This window comes from Salarias fasciatus, chromosome 16, assembly GCF_902148845.1.
Source record: "Salarias fasciatus chromosome 16, fSalaFa1.1, whole genome shotgun sequence".
Lineage (NCBI taxonomy): Eukaryota > Metazoa > Chordata > Actinopteri > Blenniiformes > Blenniidae > Salarias > Salarias fasciatus.
Window position 1 is genome coordinate 32,350,731 of NC_043760.1, and position 19,877 is coordinate 32,370,607.

At 44.6% G+C, this 19,877-nt stretch overlaps 2 protein-coding genes across 3 annotated transcripts in view; both read left to right on the plus strand.

Annotated features, from left to right (window-relative positions):
- Nucleotides 1-10,311, plus strand: part of znf385b (zinc finger protein 385B) — a 43,430-nt gene extending 33,119 nt beyond the window's left edge. The window contains exons 5-11 of one of the 2 annotated variants that reach the window (XM_030112532.1): nucleotides 1,517-1,653; nucleotides 1,845-1,955; nucleotides 2,831-2,984; nucleotides 3,064-3,480; nucleotides 4,204-4,388; nucleotides 5,589-5,684; nucleotides 5,808-10,311. In XM_030112532.1, the coding sequence (XP_029968392.1) occupies nucleotides 1,517-1,653; nucleotides 1,845-1,955; nucleotides 2,831-2,984; nucleotides 3,064-3,480; nucleotides 4,204-4,388; nucleotides 5,589-5,684; nucleotides 5,808-6,065 (1,358 nt within the window). In that variant the 3' untranslated portion in view covers nucleotides 6,066-10,311. The remainder of the gene's footprint in view (nucleotides 1-1,516; nucleotides 1,654-1,844; nucleotides 1,956-2,830; nucleotides 2,985-3,063; nucleotides 3,481-4,203; nucleotides 4,389-5,588; nucleotides 5,685-5,807) is intronic. The other variant, XM_030112533.1, reaches the window with a different exon arrangement.
- A 2,777-nt stretch (nucleotides 10,312-13,088) lies between these two features.
- On the plus strand, nucleotides 13,089-18,776 carry LOC115402731 (solute carrier family 22 member 4-like). Its single transcript, XM_030111256.1, has 11 exons — nucleotides 13,089-13,298; nucleotides 14,035-14,247; nucleotides 14,943-15,046; nucleotides 15,689-15,843; nucleotides 16,195-16,366; nucleotides 16,471-16,594; nucleotides 17,086-17,186; nucleotides 17,393-17,607; nucleotides 17,838-18,020; nucleotides 18,132-18,264; nucleotides 18,674-18,776. The coding sequence occupies exons 1-11, from the start codon at nucleotides 13,089-13,091 to the stop codon at nucleotides 18,774-18,776; spliced, it is 1,713 nt and encodes a 570-aa protein (XP_029967116.1).
- Nucleotides 18,777-19,877: the final 1,101 nt, after the last annotated feature.

Here is a 19,877-nt window from a genome sequence, read left to right on the forward strand (position 1 = left end):
GTGCCTTGTGGGGACCTTTTTCCGGTCCTAAGTAGGAGAAACAGTGTTTTCTTGACCATGTTGTTGTTACTGAAAAAAGTAAAAGTGCAAAAACATTTCTTTAGGGTTAGGCTTTGTTGTGGTGTGGGTTAGGGTTAGGGTAAGGGTCAGGGTTAGGGGCTAGACATGAATGGGAGTCAATGGAAGGTCCCCACAAGGATAGAAATACGAGACTGTGTGTGTGTGCGTGTGTGTGTGTGTGTGTGCTGTAAACTGTAACGCCTTCTCACGTGTAACTGAGAACAAACATGGCCGCTGGCTGGTGGATTCAGGCCTCGGATTCCTCACAAGTTGTCATATTAGTGTGGTTTTCTGTGTGTCTGCCGCGGTGTGTGTGACTCACGGAGTGGTCTCAGCGACTGTCCGAGGAGGTTCATGAGCTGATACGAGGTCGGCCCCTTTAAATGCACTAAAACAGCGATTGAGCTGAGCGGAGCGGCGCTCCGGCCCCGTGGCAGCTGGACACACACTGACTCATTAGCAGAGACGCTCACTCCACTCCGTCTTCTGCGTTTCTTTGTCTTATTGCTTCAGCCTGCCTCCAGCTGCAGCTCCATATGCTGCTCATCTGTTTGTTCTTGGCGATGTGACGGCAAAGCACAAACAGTTTTATCGGTCTCCAGGTTGTAGCAGCAGAGATGTCGGTGATGGGTTTTAAGAAATGTCAAAATCCAGACATATTTGATGAGATTTAAGGGTTCAGAACTCTTTCAGATACAGTTCTTTACCTGTGTAGTCACACAGATAGTTTAAGATATATATCATAACACTTAATATTCTCTATGTTAGTGGCTTTTGTTCATTATTAAACTAATAATTTTAAGATTATAGATTTATCAATCTGCCTGTTATAGTTGTGTGTAGTTCTCTCTGTGTGAGGAGAGAAAAGTGTCTAAATGCTAAATACCAAATAGGGAACAACTCCCTGCAGAGTCTAATCCCTTCATAATTGCAGTTTAAACTTTTATTACAAAACGCCACCTGTCGTCGCTGGACTAAACAAACAGCTTTCAGCGGCGAGTTGCTTCATCTGCTGTGATTAGACGTGTGGCTGGGAGTGATGAGCGAACGTCCTCCGTTTGAATCACCGCACAGCTTCCCCATCTTCATATTTCCCTGAGTGTGAAAGCAGCAGTCCTGTCGGATTACTCTGGGATTTTCAGCTGTATAAATAAAGTTGACTCGGTCTTGGAGCTCACCGGATCGAATGGTAGAGGATCTTTTACAAACCGAGCGTTGAGGAGAAGGTCTGCTGGGCACCAGCTCCCGGTGTGATGAATCGCATGTTTCACCTCGATAAACACATTCTGGTGTTCTAGGGCACAGATTGAAGCTCTCAGAAACTGAAAAACACGCAGAAGAGCATAAGAATATAAGCCGATGATATTTCTATGAAATCAAACCTTGAAATTACAAAAAAAAATCTTACAATGATAAAGATTCACACACATCACGTCTGTCGTCCTGCCGTTTGCAGGAAGCAGCTGTGGCGCAGCGGGCGGGACGCTGCCGGGCCTGATCGGCGCCACCGGACCCTCAGTCATGATGAAGCCCTTCCTCTCGTTTCCCGTGGAGACGACGTCCCCGGTGGGACTTTTCCCAAACTTCAACACGGTGTGTGTGTGTGTGTGTGTGTGTGTGTGTGTGTGTGTGTGTGTGTGTGTGTGTGTGTTTGTGTGTGTGTGTGTGTGTGTGTGTGTGTGAGCGGCCGTCCCGCTGGGTTGTCGCACCTAGCTTTTCACACTGACCTGACCTTCCCGCGCTGTCCTCAGTCCGGTGACCTCTGACCTCTGTGTGTGTCGCAGATGGACCCGGTGCAGAAGGCCGTCATCAACCACACCTTCGGCGTCACGATGATACCGAAGAAAAAGCAGGTGATCTCCTGCAGCGTCTGCCAGCTGAGGTTCAACTCCGATGTGAGTGACGCTGGACTTTGATCATATTGATGAATCAGGTACCGAAAACGTTTCTAACAAACGTATGAAAAGAGGTTGTATTTTCACACAGTGCATGCTACTTTTTTTTTTTTTAATCAACATCAACATGTCAGTTTTTTGGTCAAAGCTTTTCAGAATTGATTTATTCTGAACTGAACAGACATCCTGTTAAGGTGCGAGCCTTATATGCTTAAATAGAAACATGAACTATGAATAAGTGAAGACCTCTTGTTTTTACTGTTCAGGCTCCTGTACAAGCAGAAAACTGTTGAAACTGTCATGAAAAGACATGAATCAGCTGATTTGTTTTGTGCTGCTTTAGATCATTTTGGAAAGAATTATGAAGATAAAGCTAAAGAAACGGGAGAAATGAGACTTGAGACCTGGGAATAAAAAAGAAACATGAAGCACTTCTAAGTACCAGATACCGTACATAATGTCAAAAAGACTTATTTTAAAATAATATTTATGTTAAAACAAGACTTAAAGTTGGTTATTACACCACACTCAGCTCTGATGATAAAATGCTCAGTCTACACTGGCTAAATCTAAAGTTTTATCACCAAAACAAATTAATCAGTCTTCAGCGTCTGGCTGGATTTTTATTCGCACTCCTACATTATAACTCAAACTTCTCAACTTGTGGATTCATCACTTTCTTGTTTTCTAAAATTAGCTTCAGAGTGAAGACTTTCGTAGATCCTTCGATGAAAGACTTAATCAATAAATATGCAATGCAGATAAAATGTCCAGAGCCGGGATGAGGCGGAGGATCGAACCCTGAACTGTGAGGTTGAAAAACGACCTGGAACAGAAAACCTGAACTTTTCTGTCTTTCTTTCTTTCTCCTTCAGTCCCAGGCTGAGGCTCATTACCGAGGCAGCCGCCACGCCAAGAAGCTCAAGTCACAGGAGAACAAGGCCAAGGCCAAGCCGCCAGCCGCCGCCGAGGCCAGCGAGAGCAGCTTTAGCCCCGCCCCCAACCTCTCCAGCACCAATCAGCACGCAGGCGAGTTCAGGAGCCGACGACTCCGACCTGCACGTCCATCGTGCTTCATGTTCACGGACGTTTGCCTTCCTCTCTCCAGATCTCATCTCCAGCCTCACCGACTCGCCCGCTGCTTTCAAAGCCTTCCTCCTGCCCTCCTCCTCCTCCTCCCCCCTCTCCTCCTCCTCCCCCTCCTCCAGCAGGGCAGGCAGTGAGCCTCCGCCCTCCAGCCCCCCCTCTGCCCTCCCGGCTCCGGGCCTCTGCCCATCCTCCTCCTCCTCCTCCTCCTCCTCATCTTCCTCTTCATCGTTCAAAGCTTCCCCTCCCCCTCCTCCTCCTCCTCCTCCTCCGGCTCCACCTGCCACCTCCTCCCCTCAGCCCCCCGCCCCCCAGGCCTCCTCCCAGGATGCTCCTGTGTCGGCGGAGTCGGAGGAGGAGAAGGCGAAGAAGCTGCTGTACTGCTCTCTGTGCAAAGTGGCCGTCAACTCGCTGTCTCAGCTGGAGGCTCATAACGCAGGTGAGGCACGGAGAAAACCATCTGGCTCCAGTCTCCCCTCCGCCAGATGTTCACTGCAGTCACAGAAACGCCTCGAAATGAGCTGATATGCTTCTTTTTTTGTCTTCATTTCACTTTTCTGATCCACACTGAAAAAAAACCTGTAATTATTCAAACGTAACTTTCCAGACTGCAGAGAATCAAAGCAGGTAAAAACTACTCTGTTAAACTTCAGCCAAGGCAAGAAATGATCGCCAGTTCCTTTAGTTTGGACTGGAAAATTGTACATTTATTTTCAAATAAGACTCAACTCAGTTTTCATTTTCCCAAAATGTTCAACCTCAGATCAGGACTTTGTATTTTACTCTGCTTCATCAATTTTATTTGTTTTGTGAATGTGAAAAGAAATTAAAGTATTTTAAATTTATACATCGTTCAAATGGAAAAATCCCTGAAAATGGAACCAATTGTTTAATTTACTGTTTAAAGAAATGGAGGAAGAGTTTAAAGGTCCTGTAAAGTTTCCTAACGGCTCCCTGCTTCCCCTGCTGGACCTCTCAGCTAACTACACCCAATGATGAGAGCCTAAACGCTGGAAAACACCCATTTATGAACAGAATGACCATGATGAGCTAAAAATAACAACTGAAGAGGAAAATACATTTTTCCAAAGCTAATTGTAAAAAATCTGAACTTTGAAAGGGTTTGAAAATCAGATCAAATAATTATCCATATGTCGTCCAGGTTCGAAGCATAAAACGATGCTGGAGGCTCGCAGCGGCGCCGGGCCAATCAAAGCTTACCCCCGACCGGGAGCCAAAGTCAAGAACGGCAGCAACCCGGGGCTGAAGGGCTCCGGCCTGCAGAACAAGACGTTCCACTGCCAGATCTGCGACGTCCACGTCAACTCCGAGATCCAGCTGAAGCAGGTGTGCAGAGCCAGCTCCCAGCTTTAGGTCTTTATAGCTCAGCAGTCAGGCTCTTACATGTTGAATCACCTAAACTTCAAAATAAGCTCCTTTAAATGTACTTATTTATTTGCTCTTTGATGATGTGGTGTGACTTTTTTGTTATTATTATTGTTGTGTTACCAATAGTGACACATTTTCTAATTCACTCATTCTGTCAATTTATAGGTTTACAAGTGACATTTTCACCAACATTCTTTTTTTGAAAAAAAAAAAAAGTCTTCTTTTTCCTGTTTTGAAAAATATATCACGACATTTCAATCACCGTAAATCGTTAGTTTTGTTGTTTTATGTCAGTGGGGTCAAACATATCAACATGGAATAGAATAGAATAGAATAGAATAGAGTAGATTAGAATAGAATAGAGTAGGGAGAGGAAAATTCTTTAATCCTTCAGTCATTAAATATCAATAAATATCATTATCATTCAGTAAAAGCCTGATTCGTCCTGGGATCTCCGGTTTCTGCTGCTTTGAGCAGCAGCCTCACAGACGGGACCGGAAAGATCAGTGATGCTGCAGCGAGCGTCTCTACCTCACTGCCCCGCAAACAGGCATCAGCATTAAAGCTGCACTGTTAAGATGAATTTATATATATAAAACCAAAAGAAACAGAAAGCATGCTGCAGGCTGCAGGAGTCACGTGCACAGAGAAGCTTTTGGCCACATTAGTCTGGAGATGAACATTGTTGTAATAGGATTTCAAATCTTTCTGCAGATTTGCAGAATGAAGCTCAAAGTAATTTGATGCATTTTTTGGACGCAGTAAAACATGGGCTTAGATCTCTCTCTGTATTTTGTTAATGGAGCCATGTTTCTTTTTCTTTTTTTATTCATCATCTTCAGGTTATTAAATGTTATTAAGAGTCTTAAAACCAGCTGTGTGTGTTTGATTAAAGTTTAATTTGAGTCTGCTGGGTGTTGCATACAGAATAATTCCTCCCATTAAGAGTTTATTATAGTAATTGTAGGACACCTGTTCTTCTCATCTAATCAGAGACTACTGACTTGAGATTTTGAATGCTTCGTGATGTTTTGGAAGGACCGGCGTTGAGTATTCAGCTATGACCATAGCGTGATTTTACATTACTGTCTGAGGCGTGTTTATTGTGAATGTAAGTCTCCTCCGCTCACTCTGACGGCTGCTCTTGTTGTGTTGCAGCACATTTCCAGCAGGAGGCACAAGGACCGAGTGGCTGGAAAACCCAGCAAACCCAAATACAGTCCGTACAACAAGCAGCAGCGCGGCTCCCTCACCGTAGGTGTTGCTTTGCTCCTCACTGAATCACATTCAACACTCATTTATTTAGAAGCTGGTGGTGTTACGATGCTCTCGGTAAAGCCAGCTGTGTGAACTGTTTCTTCCTCCTCCTCTCCTCAGAAGGAGCTGGTAAAGCCTTCCCTCTCTCCGTCCTTCCTCTCCGCTCCCTTCGCTCCCCCCTCTCCCTCCATCTCCCTCCCCCCCTCCTCGCTGTCCTCCTCGCCGCTCCTGACGCCCTCGTCCTCGCCCCTCGCCCCGGCCATCTCGCTGCACCCCCGGCCGCCGGCGTCCTCGTCGCTCTTCGCCGCCTCCTTCCTGCGTCCGGCTCCCGGACCGATCAGAGCCAGCCAGGGATCCATCCTCTTCACGCCGTACTGACGTCTGAAGGCGACGTTGGCGACCTTTGACCCGCCGTGCGCCGGGGCTGGCGAGGAGACGTGCGGGGATTCGAACCGGCAGCTTCCTCGCCGGGATGAGGCTCCACAGAGAGACAGGAGGGGACGGACTGTCCTCCTGGAAACTGGCAGCCCGAACAGCGAGGCTGGAAGAACAGACCGCAGACCTGAACTGGATCCGGCCAGAGGACGAAACGGTTCACATATCGGAACAGCAGGAAGTATTTCATAAACAAAAAAAAAACCTAATAATTGTCCAGGAAGCAATAACCGATCATGGAAACTCTTTCATGTTTGGAAAAGGAAACGCAGCTTCATGTTGTCTTAAGTTCTTGTGATGCTCTTGTGAGACAGGAGGTCCAGAGAAACAGGTCATCTACAGCTTCATAGCTTCACCCTGAAAAACCAAATTCTATGTGTATGAATCGAACGATAAGCAGAATACACAACATCCGTTCATGTTTTCCTGCTGAAGATGAATCTTATGAGATGAATGAGGCTGAGAAAGTCTCATTTCAGCTCATTTCATTTAGAGAAGCTGCTCCTCTCCTGCCGCCGTCGGAGCGGCGAACCAGCACAGAAAGATGTCAGGAAACCCTTTAGACGCCTCCCGTGGTGAACGTGACTTCCTGCAGCCTCCCGGCTTTGTGTCAGAGCTGAATGAGTAAAATTAGAGGTTAAAGCAGGTGGAACTGAGTTCAATCATCATATTACGGAGAACATTTTAAATATGGGAATAAAGCGGCGTGGCCAAGCACACGATTCACCAGCTATAGCACAGTGTTCAAGTAAAAAAGAGAAAACTTTTCCCCCGTGCTTACTTTGTTTTTATTTCCTCTTGTATCAACGTCTGTCTTCACCTTTTTCTCTATTTTCAGTCACATCTTGTACGTTTGTCGTTTTAAAATGTTACATTTGAACAATTCAGACTCTAAATCACTGATAAAAATCAGCTTTTGAAACCTTAAAAGATGTATTTAATGTGTAATTAAGGCCAAAAACGCAGTTAGTCACCTGCAGAATTATCTTGTACTAACCTGCTCAAAGGAACTCGATCTATCTCTTGACTCAAGGTTAAGAAGAAAACTGGACGTATTCGAATCAGTGAAGCTCGTTCTCGTCTCTTCATGCAGCTCAGTGTGCTGAATCCACCTGGAGCATGTTTTACCATCAGGTTTCTCTCCGTCTCCTGTTAAATGATGCTTTTTCTCTGGACTGGGCTACTTCCTGGTTTTACAGTGAAAAAAGGGCCTTTGGACGTTTCTTACGTTCGAGCTTCCTACGATTTCTGAAGTTTCTTGAGGCTGAAACGTCTGAGAGGAAACTTTTCTCAAAGACTTGGGGACAAACTCAACACCATGTCACTGGATTTCATCTCAGCGTTCACCAAGAAATCAACTGTTTCTGGAATAAGCTCGCTCACTTTCAACAGGCAAAGCAAACCTATCGACTCTTACTATCGGTTCTTTGCTTTTTTATTTATAGTGTTTATTGTAAATACTTAACGTCTTTTTCTTGACTTTAGAATAACTGCTTAAATATGAACATTTTAGCACTTTGGTCCACCAACAGAATCATCACTGGAGAATGTGAGACGCGGTATTACTCCACCAAATGTCCTCTGAACAGGTTCAGTCTGAGCGATCTGATGCATATTCAGCTCTGGAATGACTTTGAGCACAGGATCAACTCTCCACACACACTGGTCTCATGAACCGGGCTTTAATTCAGTTTGTTAAACTGTAAGGTGGAAACATGGAGGAAGAAAAGCTATGAAGTGGACATCGTCACACACTGATCCAAAGTCACAGTCTTCCTTGTCGCCAGCGTCGTATTTATCAGAGAAAAATGCTGAATGTGTGCATTTCTGCAAAGCACAGATACAACGAATCTTAGCATTTGGAGGGTTCTGTCGCAAAAATTCTTGTTAATTTAGGCCAGAAATTGGCGTCTTGTTGCTGTTCCTTGTCATTCCCTCCTTGTTCCTTGGCATTATACAGTGAAGAGCTGGAGTCTCTGCTCCTGAATCACCTGATAGGGTGAGAATTCTGTGACAGTGACGGGTTCCTGCTCCGTTAATCTTCTATTTACCGGGAGATTTGCTCCCCATTAATCATGGAGTCGCTCCGTCTTCCTGACAGCAACATGACGGACGTCCAGCTGTACCAGACGCGTCAAGATCAGCAGGTTTGTAAAAGGCCTGTCTGCAGGTTTGTGGTTTAACGCCACTGTAGTGTTTCTTCACTGAAGAATCTCGATGAGAGGGCGTCTTCCTCCAGACAACACATGTAGCTTCAGCTGAACCCTAACAGGGAATCAGTCATTTTTACAGTCAGATGGTTTATTTAACCTCCATAAATGTGTTTTAACCAAACAAAACTGCCATTTGCCATCTGAAAGAAATGTAAAATTTGGCTATTACTATTGATATGGGTGGTTTATGTGAATGTCAGCTGTTGTTGGACAGCAGCATGAGCAGATTAACAGCATAAGCATCTTCCTGTGATCGGTAATTGAATTTCTTTGAGTGATTTTCGGTGGTTTTCTACTTCTCTGTGTTCTCTCATCCGTCTTCCTGCCTCCTCCTGAATAACTTGAAACATCTTGGTCTTCCGGTAAACTAACAAACAGGTTATAAAGAGCGTCGCGTGTCTGTGTGTGTGTATATCTATGCAGTATTTGGTCAGACGGTGCAGTAACTCATCAACACGTAAACAATGAGAAGAAGTGTCAAGTGTCAAATCTATGTGAGCGGAAAACAAAAGAAACATGTAAGATGTCGTCTTGATGCAATAATGTACAGATCACTGCTGCTTTTTTTTTTTTTGTTTTACTTGCTCCTCTTCATCAGGATCTGCTGAGCCCACAGGGGCCCGGTCAGAGGGAGTGTTTGATTCTGTGAGTGTTTCTGTGCTTTTTCAAATGAAAATCGACCGTCTGAAGTCGCCACTTTGTTTCCAAACTAAAAATCATTTTCCATTTTACTGGAAAGTCATGTGAACGGCGGAATGACTTAAAGCCTCCTTCAACACAATGTCTGAGCTGGATTTGATTTCCCAGTATTTACACAGTTTTATTGACATCGAGAGCAGAGCATCTCCCAGATTGGATCAACACTTTCAGCCGCCAGTCGCACAGACTGAGGTGATGCAGAAAAGGCAAATGCAAAGATGCATGATGCAGATATTTGGCTCCTTTTAACCAAAAGGGGGGATAAAAAGGCACAAACACAAGTTTTTAAACACCTGAAGGAATGTATTCTTCACTTGACAGTGTCTTCAGGTGTTAAAATACATTTTCTAAGCTGCACCACAAGATCTTTTCCCCCAGAAATCTGACAAGTTTCAGCTTCAAATACACACTTTGAAATGTACAAAACTCCACCGAGTGGCAGCAGTCACTTTTCAGTTTTCTGGTGTTGACCGTTAGTGAGCTTTAGATCCCGACGGTGCGTGGTGCAGTTTGTTGAAGCACTTTGTTAACCATGGTAATCCTCTGTTTTAACATTAGTTCACCCTTTCTTATGATAGGAACAGGGCTTGAAAACGTGTTGTCTCAGTCAAAGTCCCAGCCTCAGTCCCATCTTCAAGCCAAATGAGGATGAAGGATGAGACTCTGTCACAGAGCTGGAAAAAAAAAACAAAATTAAAAGGAAAATGACCAGGAGGATGACCCCTGACCTCCAGACTTGTCCTGCTGCTGCTTCCCTTCCTGAAGCTCAGTGGCGGCCCCACAGGGAGACACGCCCCTCGCTTTGAGAAGCACCGCTCTAAGTACACCTGCCCCATCAGTACAGTCTACCTCCACCCTCCACCCAACCTTTCAAACAGCTTTTAGTTTGTCTTTTAGAATAACTGTCTGTTTTAAAGTCTGCACACACAGTTCAGGTTGGGTCGGTTCACTCTGAGCGTTTAGATTCAAACCCTGCAGGGAGGATCTGGAGGACATTTGGCTTCCTTCACGTCTCAGCTTCTCACAGACTCGTCTTCCTGCAGCGCGTTTGGGAGCAATACGCCGAAAAACCTCCGACAAACCCTCATCAGCGTCCTCATGTACAGTATTTATTCTCTGAGTTTGTCTTTATCTGGCTGATGATGAAGATGATGATGAAGATGATGATGAAGCTGATGATATATGCAAATGTTGTCGGTATGTAACATTTCTCCTCTTCATTTTATTTCTGAATGTTTGTTTTGTTTTGTTTTCATTAAAAACTGCTGTACGTCCTCCTCCGGTCCTGCTGGTTCATTTTCAGCTGTTTTGTGTCACGATGCCAAAAATAATCACAAAAACCATCAGAAATGTTAATTTGTGTTGCACTTCACTGAAAAGGAAGACTCCATAAATGGAACTTCAAGACAACAGGGTGGAACTATTACATAATGTTTTATTGACCCTCACGATGTCTGAGCTGCACCATGAAATCATTCCAGGTCTAGAAAGTAAGAAAGTAAGTATTAGTATAAGTATAAGCTGCTGGTAGTTACAGCTAGTTAGCTCCAGCTAACATCAGAAAGTCCCATGTTATGAATAAAGCAAATGCTTCTTGTCTAGAAAATAAAAACCTGGATTTAACATTATAGACAATAGATAGTAGATATAGATAGTAATTAGTTTGTGTATTGGTGCATTGCTACCTTCTGTACATGAAAATATACACAGTTTTTTCTTTCTTTTTTTATTTATTCAGCATGGTTATTAATTTATTATCAGATTATTTAACATGTTTTCATGTACCCCAAGCTCTGGCTCGCTAACTACTGGGGGTAAAGGGACCCCAGTTTGCAAACTGCAGTGTGAGCAGAATGTGTAAGGAGAACATGAAGCTTCCCCAGCCTCCGGAGGGCCAGATCTACCCTTCTGTTCTTATTTTATCCCTTCGTTCCCACCCTGCTGTTACTCTGCAAACCTCTATTTCTAGCTTTAATGTTTAAAAAAAAAAACTGAAATAATAATGAATAATTTCTCGGTCTGTGGTAGCTGTTTGTGGAGTTTCATGCTACGCTCGCTCACAGCCCGTGCACCTCCTTGAGGCTAAGCCCCCCCTGAACTTAAAACCTAGTGATTACTCATATTAGTCAGAGCCGCTTCGCGTTTCAACAGGTGCCGCTTCATCCTTTCATGGCGTTCACCGGTCTCCACCTCATCGGCTCTCCGCTCTAATTTTTCCATCCTCTGGTTCAAATCCGTGACCGAAACCCCCAGTCTAGATAATGAGGCCTTCGTATCTGCAAACGACTCCTTATTTTCTTTCCTTAAGGGGACATATTCCCCCCCCCCCCCCCCCCCCCCCCCCCCGCAACCCCCCCGCCCCACACACACACACCCCGACTGTGCCCTCGCCACTCACCCCATTTGGGGAAAATGGAATCCCTTTTTTTTCCTTTCGCTGTTTCTTACTCTTTCTGCTGTTTCCTTGCATTGCTAATATCTCTGGATGTGCTCATCTTTGTATTTGGGGATTCGGGTTCACCCACTTTCAATTAAAACACCAAATAATTATACGAACTGCAAGACACTGCCGATTTCCCGGGGAGCTCCACTCCGTGCGTGTCTCACAACATGGTGTCTCCAGAAGTCAGTCAGACTTCATTTGGATGACATTTTGGATCTTATCCTGCGGCAAAGCTTTGAACATTCATATGATACTGATGCCGCTACTACTGCTGTGACTATAGCTACCCCGAATGCTACTACTGCCCCTACTACTGCTGCGACTAGTAGTATCTTACCTGGTCTATTCTGAAGATCTGCGGAAATCAAACGTCAGCAGGCAGCTTCAGAGAGCTTCTCAGTGTAGTCCAGCGATTCCTTGACCTATTTTTGATCAACAGAGTAACTTTGTCCATAGTAGTGCGGGAAAAGTGTTGCAGCCACAGCCTTGGTAGATAAAGTGATGGGAAACAAGTCATTCCCACCTTCCTCTCTCTTCTATTTGAAACATGTGGATCTTCCTTCTACCAAATGCAAAGAAGGAAGAAGGAAGCAGGTCTCACCTTCAGCCTTTGTGCTCAGGCCACAGAGCAGCTGGACCAGCCTGAAGAAACCAGTTCTCTGCAGCTCAGTCTGAGAACGAGACTGAACCAGACTTCACTGATCATTGACGGCCTGCTCCACATCTCAGGTTGTGCATTGTTATCGTTGTTGTTATTATTGTACTAAGGCCAGTTAAACAGTGGCAGAGCAACGGCATCAACGCCTCAACTCTTCCTCAAACACACATGGAGCTTTCTGACAGGATTTCACTTTCTATCAGATCTTTCCCTGTGGCTCCGGCTGTATGATATAACAAAAGAAAAAGAAAAATCATCAATACGTCTGTAAAAATCATATAAATAAAATGACAATAGACAGACGCTTCGGAGTTATATCCTTAATTCATGGAATGTTAACAGTGCTAGTCTTTTACTGTCAGTAGAATTGACCTGTAATATGAGCAGAATGTAAAGTTCCCACTTTTGTGACACAACATATTTTATTGGATCTGCAAATCATCACAAAATGTGATTCTGTTTTATTTTTTCCACTTTGTAAGTGTGCTACAGGGAAAACAGTCATAAAATGCCCATCAGGACTGCGACTGAGCACTGAGGGGATCCAGGTCTGAGCTTCCTGTAGAAACAGTGTTTCTGCTGCTTTTGCTCCATTTCTGATATGACTTGCAGGTTTTCACCACTGGACTCAGTCACTCCAAGACAAACTCAGACAGGCAGGGGGAGGAGGAGAGGTGGAGTCCTTCTGTCCTGTCTGAAATAAAAAGAGCTGGACGCTGCAGAAACACACACACTGGCGGTTTTTGTACACAGACAACTGTAGTATTTATTCCTTATTTTTTTCTGTAAATTTTTATATACATTGTATTTTAATTTGCAGTTTTTATATATGTTTTTGTATGAAATTAACTTGTTATAGGTAATTTATCATTAAAACAGCCTTTTTGAGCTGTTCTTTGGTGCTGTCAAGTGAAAAGAGTGGAACAGAGCAGTGTTAACTGTCGTCGGGTGAGATGGTGGATTATGAGGCGTCTGTGTCGTTCCTGGGAACCTGGGGTCCGTACCAGAGGAAAGTGCTTGTCCTCCTCTGTCTCATGGCCATCGCCCCCGGATTCAGCATCCTGTCCGTCATCTACCTGCTGGCCGACCCGCCGCACCACTGCCACGTCCCCGAACACAGCAACCTGAGTCAGGAGTGGATGCAGGCCAGCAGGCCAGCGCAAGTAAGAGCAGGAGGCCCACCTCAAGAAATGACTCAGTACATGTGATATTCACAGCTTTGTGATAATTCCCATGATATAAATGAATCAAAACCAAGCACTAACTGAAACATTTCATTATAATTTATTGGACAATGCAGAAAAAAAACAATGAAGTTTGTGTTTTTTTTTCTCATCATTAATCATCGCTTGTTGCACTGTTTCCACTCTGCTGGTCTCTAAACTGCAGACAAACAGTGAATGAAAAACAAAAATCACAAATAAAAGGGTGGGACTAAGTTATATTAGGCACAAACTTGTGGATTTATAAATCTTGCAAACTTTATTTTAGTCGATTATGTTAAAATGTTAAAGTTATGAATCAAGGCTTAAAATACATGTTTAAAAAAAGATCTGACATCAAAGGCAGAATAAACTTGTGTTGTGATGGAATTCTGAAATCTGCAGTTTGAACTCATATTGATTCTGCAACATTAATAGAAATAGCGGCACTAACTTCTGTTATAGTAAAACTAACTGTCCACTTTCTATTTTCTTTGTGCAAATCCAGTCAAACGACCATGGACAGTCGTCTCCTGGTCAGATGTGTGTGTGTGTGTTTGTGTGTGTGTGTGTGTGTGTGTGTGTGTGTGTGTGTGTGTGTGTGTGTGTGTGTGTGTTGAAGCAGCCTGTTCCTGCAGCAGTGCAGGTTAGAAATACTAATATTTTGACGTGAGTGACACTGTGTTCCTGCCAACAGGTGGCGGGCCAGTCGGGTAGAAGCAGCTGCAGCCGGTATGAGCTGGACACACTGAGGAACCTGTCTTCCCTTGGAATAAAACCCATCCTGGACCTGAACCAGTCGGACCTGGGACCAGGTCCAGGGATTGCTGTGTCCACCCTCAGAGAGGAAGGCTGTATGGACGGATGGACCTACAGCACTGAGTACTACCAGTCCACTATAGTCACTGAGGTACTGAGACACAAGAAGGGTGATCAATTGCTTTGTAATGCAGTTTCCACACACCTGTTAGACCATGGATGGAACACTTTCATTGTTTTGAGGGTCTCATGGTCTCATGACCATCTGACCACTCTTACAATGAGTATGACTATCTAACTGCATGTATTTAATTTAGATTTTCTACTTTATTGATATACATGCAGCTATTTCCACTTACAGTTGATATGTTTAAAAAAAAAAAAAAAGTTATAATGATCATCCTCTGCCTCTCAACTGTCAAGCTGATCATTTCTAAAAGTTCTGAAATCGTGTCTTGGGCCACACCGAGCTGGTACGTGATAGACAGTAGTATGTTTAATGAGGATGAAAACTGGTCAGAACAGCTCCTTTTTAATAAATAGCAGGCAGCTTGTGACCGCTGTCAGTGATCACCAATCATTAACCTCCAGGACGCCCAGACGAGGAACCAGAGATGGCCTGAATTTCTCTTCCAGCATTATGTAATCTACCTTATGAGCAAACCGAATGCACGGACAAGGTTTCAAACCCCGAACCCTTACTCTTCATGACTTTCCGTACTTGCATGTAGTGAGATACTTTGAGATACTTTGTATCTCACTACATAACTTGTCGGAGATGTTGAGACACTTTTCCAGTTCCAGTCTTTACCTGCCACAAAATGACACACTTTTGTTTCTTCAAAGTTCAACCTGGTGTGCAGTGACCAGTGGAAACGGCCTCTGACCTCCCTCGTCTTCTTCATCGGAGGACTTATCGGATGCCTGCTCTCTGGACAGATCTCGGACAGGTGCTCTTCACTCTCTACTGTATCCCACAGATTCTCCAAGGGGGACTTTTTAATTTTGTCAAACTGGGCCTGATAGTTAACGGAGCACAGACGAAAAAGCATTTGGATCAAAATCTAAGGCTGGTGTGAACCAAGTCAACACAATCTGAGTTAAATAACAGGAGGTACAACATTCTGAAATACAGACGACTGAAAGACTAACGTTCAACAGACATGGTTCCTGAATTAGAAAAAAGAAATACTTAAGTCCACTTTGGAGGCATATTATCACTAACACCTGAGGACATTGTGTAATCCACCGTGAGATGAGTGTTCAAAGTTAAACTTTACTGGTGTAAACATGTGGCTTCATGGTCCAGCGATCAGGTCCGTCCCCTCACTGCAGGAAGACTTCCTGTGTCTCTCACTGACTTCTCTTCTGGGCTCTTTAATTTCCCCCACATTTCAAGACATTTTAGGTTATTTGTTGATTTCAAATTGTCAGTATATGTGAATGCGTGTCTCTGGATCAGGACTGTAAAGTGGATCCTGGCTTTGGATTAATGAAGTCATTGATATTAAGTGTCATTTGGCGGTGATACGTTCGCCCTGGTACCCAGACGCTGATGCTGCAGCTGCTGCTCTCCTGTGTCTTTGCTGCAGGTTTGGCAGGAAGCCTGCGATGTTTGGTGGCGTTGCCATCCTCAGTGTCTTCAGCTGCGCTCTGGCCTTCGCTCCATCCTGGCCGGTCTCCACTGCGCTGTTCTTCATTCTTGGCATGGGTCAAATCTCCAGCTACATCGTTATTTTTGTGCTGGGTATGTGAGGATTCATTTATCAGAATACTGGGATCTGTATTGTCCTCTCTGCTGGCAACATGCTCAACTGATGCTGTTGAATTACCTGGAGGACAGAATCAGACCGTGTCCACACCAGGAAGAACACAGAAAGTCTTTAGAATCTTTTGTTTTTGGCCACACCGATACTTCATTCTTTCAAATTAAAATGTGAACAATTGCTTTTGTTTTGTTTCGTCAGTGATTGTCAGCTTACTCTATTTCAATAACACTTACTTACTGTACTGTGTATTGTATCTTTGTGCAGTACACTGACAGCAGAAACAAACCATTCAGGGCTGCTGACGTCTTTTAAACTCTGTTATCTCACAGGTTCAGAGCAGCTGGTCGGAGAGACCAGAATCCTCTTCTCCTGCATATGTTTGCCTTGTTCCTATGTGTTTGGCTCTCTGCTGCTGAGCGGCGCTGCCTACCTGGTCCAGACCTGGAGGTACCTGTCTCTGATCATGGCTGCCCCCGGCCTGGCCTGTGCCCCCCTCTGGTGGTGAGGAGACCTCATTACACTCTTCACATCCCTCTGCATCCCCTCTGTGATGCTCCAGCATGATGAATGGTTGTGATGTTTGAGGTGTCTGCTGTGCTTCCCAGGCTGGTTCCAGAGTCTCCCCGCTGGCTCGTGTCTCGGGGTCGTCTGCAGGAAGCAGAGGTCATCCTGAGGTCAGCGGCTCAGGAGAGCCGAGTGGACGCCCCGCCGGTTATCTTTGTCTCCAGTGTAAGAATCTCCAAACTCTACTGTGATGTTCATGATGAACTGTCCGGCTGAGAATGAGCCACACTGTACATTTAACTAGGATCAATCATGGAAATGATAAATCACACATACATCAAACACATTCCTTTATTTTGTGTCTGTATTGAGTAAAACGTACTTTAATATATAGTATTTTCATCTTATGTCGTCTTGTAGCCGCTTTGAACTCACAGTCAATACATGTTTTATTATGATTAATAAAAAACAGTAAAAAAGTAACTGATACTTATGAGAAAATCTGTCAGCAATAATGGCTTTGAATCAAGAGAAAAAAAACACTAATAAAGAAAACTAAATGTTAAAAAAAATGATAAAACAGTTTAACCGATATAAAAATAGCAAACAACAACAATAATCTTGAACAACGGTACCTAAAAAGCACCAAAATAAAATTCACCCTCATATTGTCACAGTATCAACTGACAAATAAATGTCCTGAATCTGTCTCTCAGGCTGAAAAAGTTCCATCCCAGAAGTCAGAGTCGTTCAGCTTCCTGGATCTGCTGAAGACCACAAACATCCGAAACATATCAGTCATCCTGTGGATCATGTGGTCAGTTGATGGACTTTAGATTTGACGTAATTTACGTTCAGTAGATCATTAAATTGAACCTCAACAATCTCTTTTGTTTCAGTATCCTCATGATAGCCAAAACACAACACAGATATTTGATCTTCAGTATGGACTTTTTTTGACACATTGTTGCTGCTTGTCATTGATAAAAGGGTTTACATGTTTGTCTTCTTGTGTTGTTGCAGGTTTTCTGTCAACGTCACCTACTTCGGAATGACCTTCAACTCCTCCAGTCTGTCTGGGAACCCCTACCTCAACTACGGCCTGATGACGGCCGTGGAGATCCCGGCGTACGTCGCCAGCTGGCTGGCAGCTCGCAGACTTCCTCGCCGTCTGTCCTTCATAATCTCGGGCCTGCTGGCGTCTCTAGCATTGCTCCTCATCCAGGTCACTTTCCACAGTGAGTAAGAGCAGAAGGTCGCCTGTACGGTGTAGTTCTGTGAACCTACATCAGCTCTGATGTGCTGTTTAGTCAAATAATTTGTGAGTTTCTGGATGCATGAATGAAAAATCTAGATTCAGTGGAGCATTAAAGAGTAACTGACCGGTGGGACACTTGACTCATCTCGTCAGAGCTTGGTCACCTTCCTGTACATGTTGCTGTCATATCTTCTTTTTCCTTCACTGCAGGCCAACCGGCTGTCACCCTGTCCCTGGTGCTTATGGGAAAATTTGGCATCGTTATCGGCGGCGGGATTTTGTATGTGTTCACTGGAGAGCTGTCCCCCACAGTCATCAGGAACACAGCCATGTCGTCCTGCGCCATATTTGCCCGAGTGGGCTCTGCTCTTTCCCCGTACCTGCTGCAGCTGGGTGAGGCCTCTGACATTACAGCTGTGTTATCGGTCCACTGCTGTACCTTCAGTGCAGTCTGCATCAGCTGATCTCCGTAAGAATGAAGTGACTCTTTTGTTTGTTCTGCAGCCGTGTTTAACCAGTTCCTGCCCTGGATCATTGTGGGCGGCCTGTCGCTGCTCAGCGTTGGGCTCTGCTTCTTCCTGCCGGAGACCTTCAGACAGGCGCTGCCGGACGCCATCCAGCAGGTCCCACAGGCAAAGTAAGTCTGGCCTCATCGCACCACCAGCAGGAGGTTGTTACGCTGCTGCAGGCCGGGGAGCATTTCCATGTTTAAGGCTAAGAGGAACAGTGCTGCTGTGAGTCCCACCTGACCACTCCATGGGTTGTACACCTCTGGTGAGATAAGCTGCTGTATCACCAACAGGACACTGTATAGTAACTGTTAAGTCTGAGTCCAGGTTTAATAATGAAAAGCTGCGTTATCACACTGCAAGTTGGAGCAAGGCTTGACAGAACACTGGTGCACACCCAAATGTAAATTTGAACAGAATATAAATAAATTACAGGAGTGTAAGATGTGACTCCACCAGGAGAAAAATAAATAAAAAGTTGAATAAATATTGTTAATTATGCCATGGTTGACGTAACTCTTTCCATCTGTCTTGCAGGTTCAGTTGGTCGTGTTTCTCCAAATACTCTCCCAAAGAAGACAAGATAGCAGCTAAAAACCAGTCGACTCCACCTGACATCATCTGCATAACTCACTTATAAGACTCCTGACGGCAACGCCAAGACTTTGGTCAAAGAAGGCTTCATCACACAGCATTACCACAGCAATGTCACAAAAATCTGGCAATCTGGAAACCCTGCTCGAGAACCCACACAACACACCCCAATGTGTTGACAAATGACAAATGCAGTTATTTCAGCTTGAGTAAAGAATACACCACAAAAAAATTTAAAGAATAAGTGAAGAGCAATAAAGCACCGGTGGCCTTACATGGATGAGCTGGTACGCACAGTCTCATCATGCACAACCTTCCAAGCATGTGACAAAACAGCAAAGATGCCTCCTGCGCCTCTGCAACCAGTTAAATTCCCAGACGGTCCTTTTCAACATGTTGCAATTGACATCGTGGGTCCGTTTTAACATGGAACATATGACTGTCGGTCTGCCATCACCTCGTTGGCTATTTCAGTCAGTGGCCTGAAGTAGCTTTCACTCCTACTGCCACAACAACTGCTATCATGGCATTCCTGAGTTTGCACATGAAGGAAACTCTTGCACTGTGACAACTAGCAATGGTTCCCAGTTTATATCCTCTGCCTTTGTTGAATTCCTGAAGAAACGTGGCATTAAACACATTCAAACTAGTGTATATCACCCTCAGGCAAACGGATGTGTGGAACGTTAAGGGATGCTATCAAACAGCACAAGCTACCCAGGTGCCTTGGAAACCTGTAGTGACTGACATGCTTCATAACTACAGAGCTGCACCTCATGCAGCTACTGGTGTATCCCCTTTCCAGCTCCTCAGAGGGACGGCAATGAGAACAGAGCTCAGCATCCTGCCTCCACATGAGGGCAGTGGACAGTGCAACCACGTGCTAGAGTTGCTAGACAGCCGGCCAGAAGTGCACAACACACAGACAAAAAGAGAGGGGCTAAACCAACTAGACCGCTGCTGGAAAAAACAGAGTGTGCAAGCCTTTTCATGTGGGAAAAATGGAGATGCAAAACAGAAAACCCCTGTCAGCACAGAAACAGGCGAGTCCAAGTTCCTTCATCCTAAGTGATGGGAAAAGATGGAATGCAGCACGCCTTTCACTCTGCCCAAAGAGCTCCAAAGTGGCATGTGAGGCTGACACACC

Coding starts and splice junctions, on each gene's coding strand:
- LOC115402731 (XM_030111256.1), top strand. CDS start 13,089: ATGGTGGATTATGAGGCGTCTGTGTCGTTCCTGGGAACCTGGGGTCCG. Junction 16,367..16,470: donor GCCTGTGCCCCCCTCTGGTG/GTGAGGAGACCT, acceptor TGTGCTTCCCAG/GCTGGTTCCAGAGTCTCCCC. Junction 18,021..18,131: donor CCCGTACCTGCTGCAGCTGG/GTGAGGCCTCTG, acceptor TTTGTTCTGCAG/CCGTGTTTAACCAGTTCCTG.